Genomic DNA, 13,443 nt, shown 5'->3' on the forward strand with positions numbered 1-13,443 from the left:
TGTGTGTGTGTGCACGTGTGTACAAATATATGATGATATATGTTCATGCACATTATAAATATGGCAACACGTTTTTTGTTTGTTGGTTGGTATATATATGTGTGTGTGTATATATATATGCTTTCAATTATTTAGGAAAAAATGAGAATAGTTCAGGTAAAGGCCAATATGAATTAACGCCCACAAGTATGAAATGATCTGGGAGGTATTCATCCTAAAGACTGTGTCTGGGTAGGGTGAACGGTGGGGGTGATATGAGGCTGTGGCAAGAAGATGAAGATGGAGAATTGTCACTACCACACAGTGAGGACCCTTGCTTCTTGTTTCAAAGGTGATAAGACACCATTGAGTTCTAGATGTGAAAGGCAATGAAATTATACTTGCTGAGGCTCACTGCGGAAGCCGTGTGCTGTGCAAACTACGTGCAGAAATGCAGCCAAAGAGATATATTTGTTTAGAGATAACGTAGTACCAGGGAGGGGACAGACCAGGGGAGCCTCACCTTCCAACACTAGCAATAGCAACAATGCTGACTGAAGGGTACAGGAACTTTTATGCTGCTCTTCTTTTCTTCCCCTTCCCGATAAACTCCTTCCATTTACATCTCTCTCTCACTAAATAGTGAACGAGCAGCAGGACGATGGATGGCTGTTACTTATTGTCCACCACCTTACTTCATCTGCTTCCATTTCACTACTAGTAAAATTCTTTTTTTTTTTTCCTTCTTCTTCCTTGATATAGGAAAAGAAAAAGAGGAAATCAGCCCAGTTCCTTAAAAAATGGAATAACTAATAGCTTATGAATGAGCTGACTTTATTATTTCTTCACTAAGCTGGGATTTTTCTATAATGAATTTTGTCAGGAGGATCTAATTAAACCATAATAGCAGTCACTGGGAGTAGCAACAGGAAACATTTTAAATTGGTTCTTGGTAGGCGATTTTTTTTTCTCCTATTGTTACTCATAACCTTTACAATACACTTGGCTCAATGGACACACTGTCTATATAGCAGAGACTTATTGAAGTTATACACATCAGCTGGACACAAAAGCTTTACCTCCTGGCACGTGTAAAAGGAATACAGGCTCCTGCAGAAATGTAAGAAATTCCCTCTTTTGATACAGTGTGAATAGGATGTTAAGAATATGTAGGCCCGGGAAGAATACCTCGCCTTTAAAAGAACAACTAACTGTAAGGCACAAGAGAGGATAAAATCGGGAAAGTACAAATTATTTTTGTATTAAAATATGCTTATTAAAAGTATATGTTTATTATTGAAGACATGGAGGTATTGGGGTAGGAAATGAGGAGTTAATAGAATTATATATATATATGTATATGTAATTCCCAAGAATTAAAAATATAAACACTTGTTATGAAAGAAATATATCAATGTTGCAATCAAGTAGAATAAGTTGTTAAACTCAAACAATTCTTCCCATCTCTGCCACTACCGCACTTGCTCATTATAATCTCATTGGTAAATTTGGGTGCCTGTGCCTGGCAAGGAGCAGAAAAGGAGGAGGCTTCTTTCGCAAGCCTGCTTGGGCTATTAGCATTCCCTCTACTCTCACTTCTCTATCTTCCTCCCCATATAACACTGCACAGCTTAAGATGAAAAGACTTATTGGATTCTCTGCTGTCAATTGGACAAGTCCTCTCTGGGGTCCTTTCTGTCAAGATCCTTGGATTCCATCTGAATTTAAAGCAGAACTGGAAGCTTGGGGGAGACAGCTGACTTGTGCTCTAAGAAACAAGAAAGGGTTGTTTTGAAAATATCCTACAAGATCTTCACTCCCAAGGCCAGATAAGGGAAACACAGTGCCTTTGGCAGTGACCTATATACAGCAAAGGAAGAAGCAGAGAGCACTCAGGACAGCATTGCTAAATGAACCCACTGAACTTCCAGATTCATTCATTCATTCACTCACTCACTCATTCATTCATTCATTCATTTTAACTTAATGGGCTAAAACATCTGAGGAATTACATGGTCAGTGACACTGGGCGGTTGGGCAAGTATCTTTCCCTTGGGTAGAAGGGACATACCTAGATACGTCCTCATTGTCAGTGGCTAGTATATTAACCTCTTTTGTGTTAAAATCTAGAAGTAATTATATACAATGCGTGTTCATAATGTTTTATTTGGGGTTTAAAAGCCTTTTTAATATTTTAGTAAAACCTTGATTGTCAGCTTGAGTGATAAACTAGAGAAAGGAGAGAAAAATAATTAGAGGAAAGCTGTAATTGATGAAAAATAACTGAGACATAAAACATACTTTAGAGTTTAATATATATATTATGTTTGTGTGTGTGTGTGTGTGTGTGTGTGTGTGTGTGTGTGTGTGTGTAAATTTGCCTTGTGAGGTACAGTCAGAAGGACTGGGAGTTCAATGTCATCCTCGCTATATAGGATAAAGTTTGGTACCATCCTGGCCTATGTAAGGCTTCCTCTAGGCACACCGCATAAGCCAGAAAGTAAACTTAATAACCTTATAAATATTCTTCCTCCATTTCCCAAATGTATCTCAAGGCTAATTGTAATATTTATCATAGTCTGTGTTACTAGGGACAATAGTGATTACTAATTTTCTTGTATAATTGTATAGGCTGAAAATTATTTTCTTTTAAGGATACAGATGTTTGGGGGGGAGGGGCAAATGGATATCCTTGTCTTTGTATGTGTGCTTACCTCCAGTTGATTTCAGTCACAGAGTGCTTTTAGGAGAATTATCCCAATCTTCCACAACATAAAGCTGCTGTGGACCTCAGTCCCTCTCCAAGCTTTCTGGAGTATTCATCATCTCTGGTCTCACAGCTTCTTCCTACCACATAGATGCCACTTATAGTCCTCAGGCCAAGCCATAGCCCATCCCAGACTAGAATCCTTAGCCTTCTGATGCTTTTCCTTACATGTATATAGGCACATCAGGAGGAGCTGTTTCCTGCATTCCTATAAGGGCAGTCCTGCATCATTTCATTGCCGGAAGATGCACTTCACACTTAATGTAACACTCCCAAATCCTCATGCATAAAAAATGCCCCCCAAAATATAAATAAAACAATGATAATGCTGTAGCAAGCTCATCACTGGGCTCACTGTCCTTGGCAATATTTGTCCTCAGACAGCAGTTACTCACATGTGGAGTGTTAGAATGGCACTTTTGGGGAAAAAAAAGTCATAGCAATTTTTAAATTGTTGAAAGTCTTTTTTTCAATTTTCTGGGTCAAATAGCAAACTTTGTGTCCACCCTTAAAATCCTTTGAGACTGAAGTCCCACCCCTGGAAAGCACTTGGTGACAGTTCCCCCAACAGACCTTGGGAACTGTGAGCTGAGGCACAGATATAACTGGGCACTTATTACCTCTCTGTGCTACTCACGGTCACTCAGCCGCACTGAGAGTTCCCTCTAACCCTTTTATGTGTCCCTGTATCTGCAGCCAATGTACGGTAAAGCCTCATTTAGCCCCTAACTTGTGATGCCTACCTATAAATAAATGCTGATAGCAAATCTCAAAAGTGTGTTTGTTGCAATAATTAATTATGCAGAGTAATTCTAAATTTGGGAAACTAAGAACAAATATGAATTTGGGTTGATTAAGAGAGTTCATCGCAAGTAAGTATTTTAGACAAAAGAATCATCAACGGCCACGATGAACTCTTCTGACGTTACGTCACACCGTGATTTATGAGACGATGTTAGGAAGTCCCATTGATTTTACAAGTCTTAGATGTCTACTCAGTACTTGGGGGATTGGGAAGAAGGTTTGCAGAGCCTTTACTGGTCAATTCTGTGCCTGTAAAGCCTGCGATTTACAGTTTTACTGTTGTTCTAATGAAGTGCCTAAAATCATATCACTCTGTGTTTACAAACAGTTTTAACATGATTTTTAAAAAGCAAAACAACATTGCTGTTTTTCTGAGGTTGAATCTAGTGATCAGTTCTACTCTTAGAAATATTCTTGGTCCAGAGAACATCTTTTCTGCTGAGCACTGTGAAATTTAATTCAGGAGTGCTTTATTGATGCTTCGTTTTTCTGACCTTTCCAGTCCTGTGTTGGTGACATATTGGTCCTCTGTCTCCAGTGCTTTGAGAATCTAATAGATAGGATGGAATGGGTCAGATAATGAAAGTCCCTGGTACATTAACTTTCAATTTCATGAGTGTCTGAATATTGCAGAGAAGATGAATAGCAAGACTTCCTTTGCTTTTACATTTTAACATTTATAAGCTAGTTAAATTTCCCTTGTATTATCAGCAGCTGAGTCCTACTCTACAATATTAACACACATTTGTATTTTTGAACAGTGGCACAAGCATTTAAAGTAATTTATAAACCTCAGAGCAGACAACTTACAAATGCATGTTTCTAAAAGAGATGAATAAATAGGGCTTTCATTGCATGTGAGTCATGTCATATGCCATGTACGTAGGGCAGGCTCCCTCTGCATTCCTCTTTATTTTACTGACACATGAGGTGAGTTAGGGTGTGTAGTCAGTCATGTGACTGATCTCTTAGTAGGTAGTTAAAAATCATCCATGCAAGTTGTGTTATTGTTGAGAAGATATAGTGGAGTTCTTCCTGAAAACATTATAGGAAGAGCAGTGGTTTGAAAGGATCTGTGCAAACAGAGCACTCTTAGGATGAAGCTGAGAGTCACCAGAGTGCTAAGAGCCTGGGTGAGTGGGTTAGGGCCGAGATGGAAAGGCACACAAATATTCAGACTCTGGTATGTGAGCTCGTTCTTATCCCTTAGGGCCGTTTTCTAGGCATTGCATCATCTGCTGTCCTTATTCTATCGCCGTCACTGTGTTCATAGCATCCATTTTTATAAAATACAGCCAGAATTAGACAGTTCTGTGTGGTCTTTCAGATTAGGATATTTCAGCTGTACCAAAGGACTTGTGCTGAGTCTCGAGGTTGGAAGCTGCGGTCAAGACCTATGCTTATGGCCTACGTGAGAGACGTAGTCATTCGTTTGAATCAATTGGAAAGTGACATGTAAACTGGAAATGCCACCTCACCAGCGTGCCTCAGCTATGTGGTTAAATGCATAACATACATGTCCTTATATTATGACACACATAAAAATAATGATTTGGCTGACCTTGAGGTAGGGAGTGTTGAAGAGCATGTAACATTTGGACCAGCTTTTCTGTCTGGCTCCTTTGAGATTCTGTCAGACTCCTGGCTCTGACTGCAGGCTGTCTCATAGTAACGTTCACAAGGGGCATCTGATGGCTCAGGTGATGTCCCATCTCGGCAGCCGTACAGGATGCTTTTCCTCTAAGTCGCCCCACTTCACCTCAAACCACAAAGAATCAGAATGCTCCATTTGTGCCTTCAACCCCTTCATTGTCCCCAGGTAGCCTCTGTCACCTGTTACAGAAGATCCTGTTGGCAGAATCTTCACAGCCTTTTCCCTGTATGTTGTAGTAGTTGGGATTCTTAAAGAAATGGACAGCAATGTATGAAATTGGCTTACAGGATGCAGCCTGTGTGCTCCAACAGGGGCCGTCTCGTGCGCAAGAGGCTGAGTGTCCAGTAGTTGTCCAGTCTGTGAGACTGGCTGCCTCAGCATTCCCAATCTGGCACTGGAAGCCTGGAAATCTTGTGAAGACATGCTGATCTTCAGTCTACATTGGGAGCCTGAAGAAGTAAACTCTAATATCATGAAAGAATGCTGAAGCCACAGGACAAGTGAACTTGCCAGCAAGAGTGCAGGTGAGCAGGCAAACAGCAATAAGTCCTTTTTCCATGCTTCTTTATTTACACTTCAAACAATCTGATTAAGAAAATCTCTCACAAGGAACTACCTTGGAACACTCATCCCTAAGAGGGATGTCTTCATCAAATCCCTCCCTTGGGATGCCGGAAACTTTGAGGAAAAATAGGCAGAGTATAACCCAGAGGAGATGGAAGACACCAAGGATCCAAGGCCTTCTAGAACCAACAAGGCTGGCACACATGAACTCACAGAGACTGAGGCAGTAGGTACAGCATGCCTGCACAGGTCTGCACCAGATGGGGGTCCTAGAACTAAAGAGAGGATTGGGCACATGCCCTCATCCCTAGCCAGAAGCTACATCCAACTGGTAGCTACTTCCAAATGAAAACTTAGTCTCCCTGGAGAAACAAATCAATCTTAAGGGCAGACCTCATACCCACCAGTGTGAGGCCAATACATAACAAATGCAATGGCATCTTTGAGGTTCTTTATCTCATAGTGTTAGTCGGGGTTTTTTCCCAGCCCATCTCACATTACTGGTCCTTTGGGTATATATTATGGCTTTTGTTTAAGGGTTTTATAGAATTCTTGTGTGTGAAAACCTGTGTGTCTGCATCTAAATGCATCTCTTGTGCTTTTTCTTTGGTTCTTTTTCTTGTCATATTCTGATTTGCTTGTCTTTTATTTATCTTATCACATTTTGTTTTATTCTTATTCCTTTGATGCCTATTTGTTTTCTAATAAGAGACAAGGTTTGGATCTGGAAGAGAGGGGAGATAGGAAAGAACTGGGAAGATTAGGGGAGGGGAACCCATAATCAAAATACATTATACGAAAAAAAATCTAGTTTCAAGAAAAGAAAAATCCCTTGCAGGAGTACCCAGTAACTCAAGTCTTAGTTGATTCCAAATGAGATCATGTTGACAGCCAAGGTCAGCTATCACATATGACATTCCTAGATATGCCTCCTCTGTGGATTCATCTTTTATTTTGCTTTTCTCTATGTTGCTCCACTGGAATATGGGAGGCTTTCACTAATGAAGGGATGTACTCATGCATTGCAGTGAGTGGGTGAGTATTCCTTGCTCCCCTTGGCCTGGACATCATCTTCAGAAGTTGCTTCTTCTTGTCTTTGATTCCAGTTTCCCTGGGATAGACTCTATAATGTTCTAGATTTTGCTAAGTCGCTAAGTCCTTTGGCCTCTGTTACCTATGTTAGATGTCCCTACATGCCTACCTTGTGTTGAAGACTTAGCCCATAGGGTAGCCCTTTGGGTGATGGTAGAACCTTTAAGAGATGAGACTTTGTAGGGTCCAGAAATTATGGGACCTTGGTCTCTTTCTTTTCTGTTTTCCTTGTGCTTCTATGCTTGATACAGCAGTTTACCCTTATGTGGGCTCCTATCAGCCTGTGCTTCCTGCTCCAGAGGTCCAAAGCCGTGAGGCCACTTACACCTGGATTAAAATCTCTAGAATTATGAGTCCAAGTAGCCTTTTATCCCTTATAAATTGATTGCCTCCAGAATGCGGGTATTACATTATAGTGACCAAGGGAACACTGATTTGCACACCCACATCTGCCCTTTATTTCCCTTTCTGAAAGGTCACAGTGGTCTGTTATGCTCTCTACAGCTACCATTACTGCCTGTGTTTGACTTCTGAGTTCTTCCATGGCCTGTATAAGCAAGTCTTTGCTTTGGATCCACTACTTTTAAATGCAAGAGGTGGTTTCTGTTTTTCTGGTTGAACCTTCCATACAGGCTCACCATAACTGTGTCATAAACACTCCCAGCATGCTGCTCTCAGAGCAAGATAATGCCACAATTTCTCATCAAGCCAGGGCTGACTATCTCATTTCCCAGGGAATATAATATGCCCAGTTTTAATTGGTTAGTTTGCAGATGCACAGAAATTACTATCTCAATTTTTTCCTGTCTAGTGAACAGTCCAGAAATTATTTATCTACTTGCATACTTTTATAATTCTTTGTTCTGAAAATAAGATATGTGGCAATTTGCTTTAAATCTAATATTTAGAAACATAATTTCTCAAATTACGAAATAATAAACCCCTTAGGCTCAAGTATGCTCTTTTCTCTCTCTCTCTCTCTCTCTCTCTCTCTCTCTCTCTCTCTCTCTCTCTCTCTCTCTCTCTCTCTCTCTCTCTCTCTCTCTCTCTCTCTCTTTCTCCTGTACTTAGCAAACACCGTGTGTGTGTGTGTGTGTGTGTGTGTGTGTGTGTGTGTGTGTGTTTGTGTGTCCCTCTCCTTGCCCAGGCAACATCTTCAGAAGGTGTTACTTGTCCTCTTTGACTCCAGTTCCTCTGGATAGACTTTCCAACCTGAAATATAGTTTTTTACAAAAAGCACCCCTGGGTCTGATGAGATGAGTCAGTGAGTCAAGGCACTTGCTACCAAACCTGACCACGTGCGCTCAATACCAAGACCAACATGTTAGGAAGAGAGAAACAACTCCTGAAAGTTGTTCTCTGACCTCTACCTCTGAGCCATTTTATGGACATGATTTCTGAGAGAGCAGCTTCAGAGAGGTTGGCTTAGAATCTAGAATCTCCTGTTGGAAGCAGCAGCAAGATTTACAAAGAAGTTAGTTCTCATCTAGAGTCCCAATAGGTTGTCCTCCCCTCTGTCCCAGTTTCCTGGTAAGTGAAGGCTTTCGTGGGACATGCCCCTTTGGGCTAGTGTGCAGATATAAGTGAGTATATACCATTTGAGTCTTTCTGCTTCTGGGTTAACTCACTCATTATGATCATTTCTAGCTCAATCCATTTGTCCACAAATTTCGGGAATTCCTTGTTTTTAATAGCTGAGTAGTATTCCATAGTGTATATGTACCACAGTTTCTTTATCCATTCTTCTACTGAGGGACACTTAGGCTGTTTCCATGATCTGGCTATTATGAATAAGGCTGCTATGAACATGGTTGAGCAAATTTTCTTGTTGTGTGCTGTAGCATCTTCTGGGTATATTCCAAGGAGTGGAATAGCTGGGTCTTGAGGAAGCCCTATTCCCAGTTTTCTGAGATAGCACCAGATAGATTTCCAAAGTGACTGTACAATACAGGAGGTAAACTTTAAACCCCTTCCCAGATCTAGCCAATGGGCAGAACATTCTCCACAGTTGAGTGGAGAGTGAGGTATGACTTTCACACGTACTCTGGTGCCTCACATTTGACCATGTCCCCTGGTGGGGGAGACCTAGTGGCAATCAGAGGAAGGACAGCAGGTTACCAAGGAGAGACTTGATACCCTATGAGCATATACAAGGGGAGGAAATCCCCCTCAGGAACAGTCATAGGGGAGGGGAATAAGGGGAAAATGGGAGGGAGAGAAGAATGGGAGGATACAAGGGATGGAATAACCATTGAGATGTAACAAGAATAAATTAATAAAAAAATTTTTAAAAAGAAGTTAGTTCTACTTAAAATCTATGCACACACATATATACAAGCACATGCACACATACATATACATGCACACACATTCACCCAGACATACACATGCATAAATACACAGAACACATATACAAATACATATACACACATGCATATACAAACACATATACACACACTACACCACACGTGCAAATATACATATATGCATGCACACCACACATGTACATACAAATACATACACATTACATATGCACATTTATACACAAACATATTCACGTACATACACAAAAACATACACATATGTATGGCTTAGTACTTTCTTGGTTTTTCTTAAGTACAGTCTCCAATGTTTGCATGAAAAATGAAAGTGCCTTATAGTGCATCCTTCATAATGTACTCATATCATTAAGTCATGCATGACTATATTTAAAACTATCCAGAGGTGGGTATGCATGACTGTTATCCCAGATACTCAGGATGCTGAGGCAGAAGGACTGCAAATTCCAGGCCACCCTGGGCAGCTTATCTAGGGATATCAGCTTAGTGGTAGAACATATACAAGGACCAAGTTCTGTCTCACATACACACAAACACACACACACACACACTATATGCATATACACACAACACACACCAACATACAAACAAATATGCACACACACACATGCAGATGTACACCAAACACACATATGCAAATATGCAAATACATACACACACACATGCACACTATGCACATGCACATCACAAATCCCCAAAGTCAGTGTGTCCCTCCTGTCAGCATGTAGTACCAATATTACCAAACAAGCACAGCATGTCACTGAACTGGATCCTGTAGGCCATTGTAAAACAATGTTACTTGTCTATCTAAATGTATAGTAAAAGTACAGCATAATTAGTGCTCTACAATACAGCTACAAGGCTAGCCCTTTTTCTTTTTTTCTTTCTATCATGCGAGTGTATTAATCAGCTTATCACTGGGATGGACTAAAAGAAATCAATGCACCCAATCAGAGGATTATTATGTTGGCTCATGGTTTCTGAGGTTTGCACCCAGGGTCGGCTGTTCCATCGCTCTGTCCTTGAACAAGGAGAACGCACAGCAGTAGGAACATATGGCACAGGGTGCCGCCTGCTTCCTACTGAGGATGACATAAACTGACCAGTGCTGGGCCTGCAAAGGCCTACTCCCTCTAGACAAGCCCCCGTCCCTCTTAGCTCATTCGTCAGTGGGTTTCCATAGATGAGGTTAACGCCCTTGTGGTCCAGTTACTTCTCAACAGTTCCAGCATCTGGGAATCAAGCCTTCAGCATGTGAGTCTTTAAAAGATGTTTCCTACCCACACTACATGGGTGAATTCCTTTTCAACTTAGTGTTTTAAGTTTTTTTCTTGTTGTTGAAAATTTAGACACAAACACCCACATTAGCTTAGGCCTGCACAAAGTCAGGGTTATGACTGTCAACTGTCTTCCATTCCCGCACCTTGTCCCCTTGGACAGTCTTCAGGGTTAGTCACACACTGGAGTTGTGGTCTCTTGTGATCACAATGGTTTCTCTGGAATCCTGAAGGGCCTGCCCCTTTTAGGCTTTTTGTCATTGTTGTTGTTTTCTTTCTTGTGCATATATTCACAATAAAATTATAATGCATAAATATGTAAACCGTTTCCAGACATTATTAATCACTGTCAAATATTATGCTAGTGTATATAGTTAGATGGCCTACCAGGGGCTGTCTAACCACTTGTGACACTGAAACACGGCATTGCCTCACACATCTTAACTTACTTAATCCTTGTAGCAGCTCATTCAGGAGGGAGCTGTTATTTACAATAGCCTCACTTTAAACCCATGGAGAAACTAACGCTCTAAGGTCAACAAATTCACCTACTGTATGTAGTTAATAAATGGTAGAGATAGGACTCGAGGCATTTAATTCCCAGGTCCTTACTCACTAAACTCACACCAGCTAAAGCACATTAATATAGCATGAGCAAATCTCTTAATATTTACCTTTAAATAGACTTTTTATGTTTCACTTATTTTACATTTATACATATTTTGCCTGCGTGTATGTATGTGTACCGCATGCATGCCCATGGTGCCTTTTGAAGGGTGAAGGGAGACATCAGATCCTCTGGGACTGTATTTACAGATGGTTGTAAACCATTATGCGGGTGCTGGGAATCGAACCTGGGTGGGTCCTCTGTAAGAGCATGAACTTCTCTTAAGCACTGAGCTGCCTCTCCAGTTCCTGAATGTGCATGTATATGTATGTTATAACACATGTGCATATGTATGCATGTATGTATATATGTGTGTGCAATGTGTATTTATATATCAGTACAAAAGGATTTCACACACACACACACACACACACACACACACACACACACACACACACGTTCCTCCTAAGAATGGCTTATGTGCATGGGTTTTGATTTACTTAAAATTAAATTTAAGGTTATATTTTAGTACTATTAGTATTGTATTATGTTGGCACTAAAGTGCTTAATGGATATTGAGGGAAAGTTTTAATTTTTTTTTTTTTTGCATTCTGATTTAGCACTTACAGTGGGTTATTGCTGACCTATGCAAGTTTAGAATTAATTGTACAAATTAGTTCAAGGCAAGCCTAAGTGTATGAAAAAAAAAGATGGCACTCTATGTTAACTTAGTGCTGAAAGCCCATTCCCAGCTTCTGTCTCCCAAAAGGAGCACAACCCATGACTGCAGGCTTTTGTCCAGGCAAGGGCTAGACCCAATCTGGAGGCAAGGGTCAATCCAAGCAGTTTAAGATATGATATGCTTCACAGTTAAAGACAACATCTGCATTGCGGCTGCCAAATTTTAATGATATTTTGACACACGGTGGCAAAGGCATTAATTGAAAAATAAAAGTGATATGTTTTAGGTAACAAGATATGCTATGAAAATAGTGAGGGGAAGACGACAGCGAGACATGAGACAGCCTAATATGCTTGGTGTCTTTTGTGTGAAAGCATTTGTGGGTTTATTTAAACTTCACATAGCATTTCTTCATTTGATGCAAAATTTCTGAGTGGCTTAGAGAGTCAAAAGTGCTATTGCAGAAATCTGGACTCTTGAGGAAATATATGTGGGCCAACTCAGCAAGCTTTATGTTTTCTGGCTTTGAATGGACAATAGGACATACATACAGTGTATATATTACAAGTTAATTAGATAATACCATACTGAGGCAGTTTATTATGGATACAAATACAGCTCATCTTAACACATGTGCAAACACATATACATATTCATATATGCATGTATGAACACACTGTAACAAGTGCATAAAAATAAGACTTGCTAGGCATGAAAACTGCTTTTGGGTGTTTTATTTTTTGACAAATTAGGCAGCCAATACCTATATTTAAAATTAAATTTGTTTTTACTATGGAAAATAAAATCCCCTATGAGACCTTTTTATATGAATCTTTTAAAAAACACACTTCTTATTACAATTTATTTTATTATTGATCCACATGTACGTGTGTGTGTTGTATGTGCGTGTGAGTGCAGTGCACTGAAAATGTCAGCAAAGACCATCAGATCCCTTGGAAATGGAGTTTCAGGTGGTTGTGAGCCGTTGTGTGAGTGCTGGGAACTGAACTCCAGTCCTCTGAAAGAGAAACCAGTACTCTTAACTGCTGAGCCACTCTCAAGCCCACCTATAAGAACTTTTAATTATAGAAAGTTAATGTTTTAATAATAATATCAAAAATACTGCAGCAATTCCTTCTTAGCAAGTAGGTACCTTGTGATGAGGAAAGATGCCATGTTTGTGACTTAACCCTGAATTATGTTTGCATTTGTTTCAGGCTTTTATAAGGTTGTGCTGTAGCCTGAACTTCAAATCATTCCACCGAATCATCCTGAGAAACAATTGTTCTCTGGAAAGCAGAGCTTCAAGTAGTGGGACCATCTAGTGTGCACATAATGGGAAATAGTGATGCTTTGCATCCCAGGATCAACTCCGCATGCTCTTAATGCTCCTATAACCAAAATCCAGATGCTATTTCCCATGTGCCCTCAATATAAGTCAGCTGGGCCAACCGTTTCCCCAAATATGTTCAGTCACACTCAAGGAGTGATTTAGTCTTGCATTACTTTTTAATTTTTTACTACTTTATTATTGTTATCATCATCATCGTCATCATCACCATCACCATCACCACCATCTCGGTGTGTGGTGTATGTGAGCCACAGTACCTGTAGAGGTCAGAGAACAACTTTTGGAAATTGATCTTCTTCTCCTTCTATGCTGAGATCTGAAGATCAA

The 13,443-nt window shown here is 40.2% G+C and overlaps 1 protein-coding gene across 2 annotated transcripts in view; it reads left to right on the forward strand.

Moving 5' to 3' along the window:
* The window catches only part of Samd5 (sterile alpha motif domain containing 5), a 393,914-nt gene that overhangs the window by 285,273 nt on the left and 95,198 nt on the right, over positions 1–13,443 (forward strand). The window contains exon 2 of one of the 2 annotated variants that reach the window (XM_051164253.1): positions 12,983–13,136. The exons of the other annotated variant lie outside the window; for it this stretch is intronic. Coding sequence (XP_051020210.1) covers positions 12,983–13,090 — 108 coding nt within the window. The 3' untranslated portion in view covers positions 13,091–13,136. Of the gene's footprint in view, positions 1–12,982; positions 13,137–13,443 lie in introns of those variants that run through there. 2 annotated transcript variants of the gene reach the window in all.

The sequence above is a fragment of the Acomys russatus genome, chromosome 21, assembly GCF_903995435.1.
Source record: "Acomys russatus chromosome 21, mAcoRus1.1, whole genome shotgun sequence".
Lineage (NCBI taxonomy): Eukaryota > Metazoa > Chordata > Mammalia > Rodentia > Muridae > Acomys > Acomys russatus.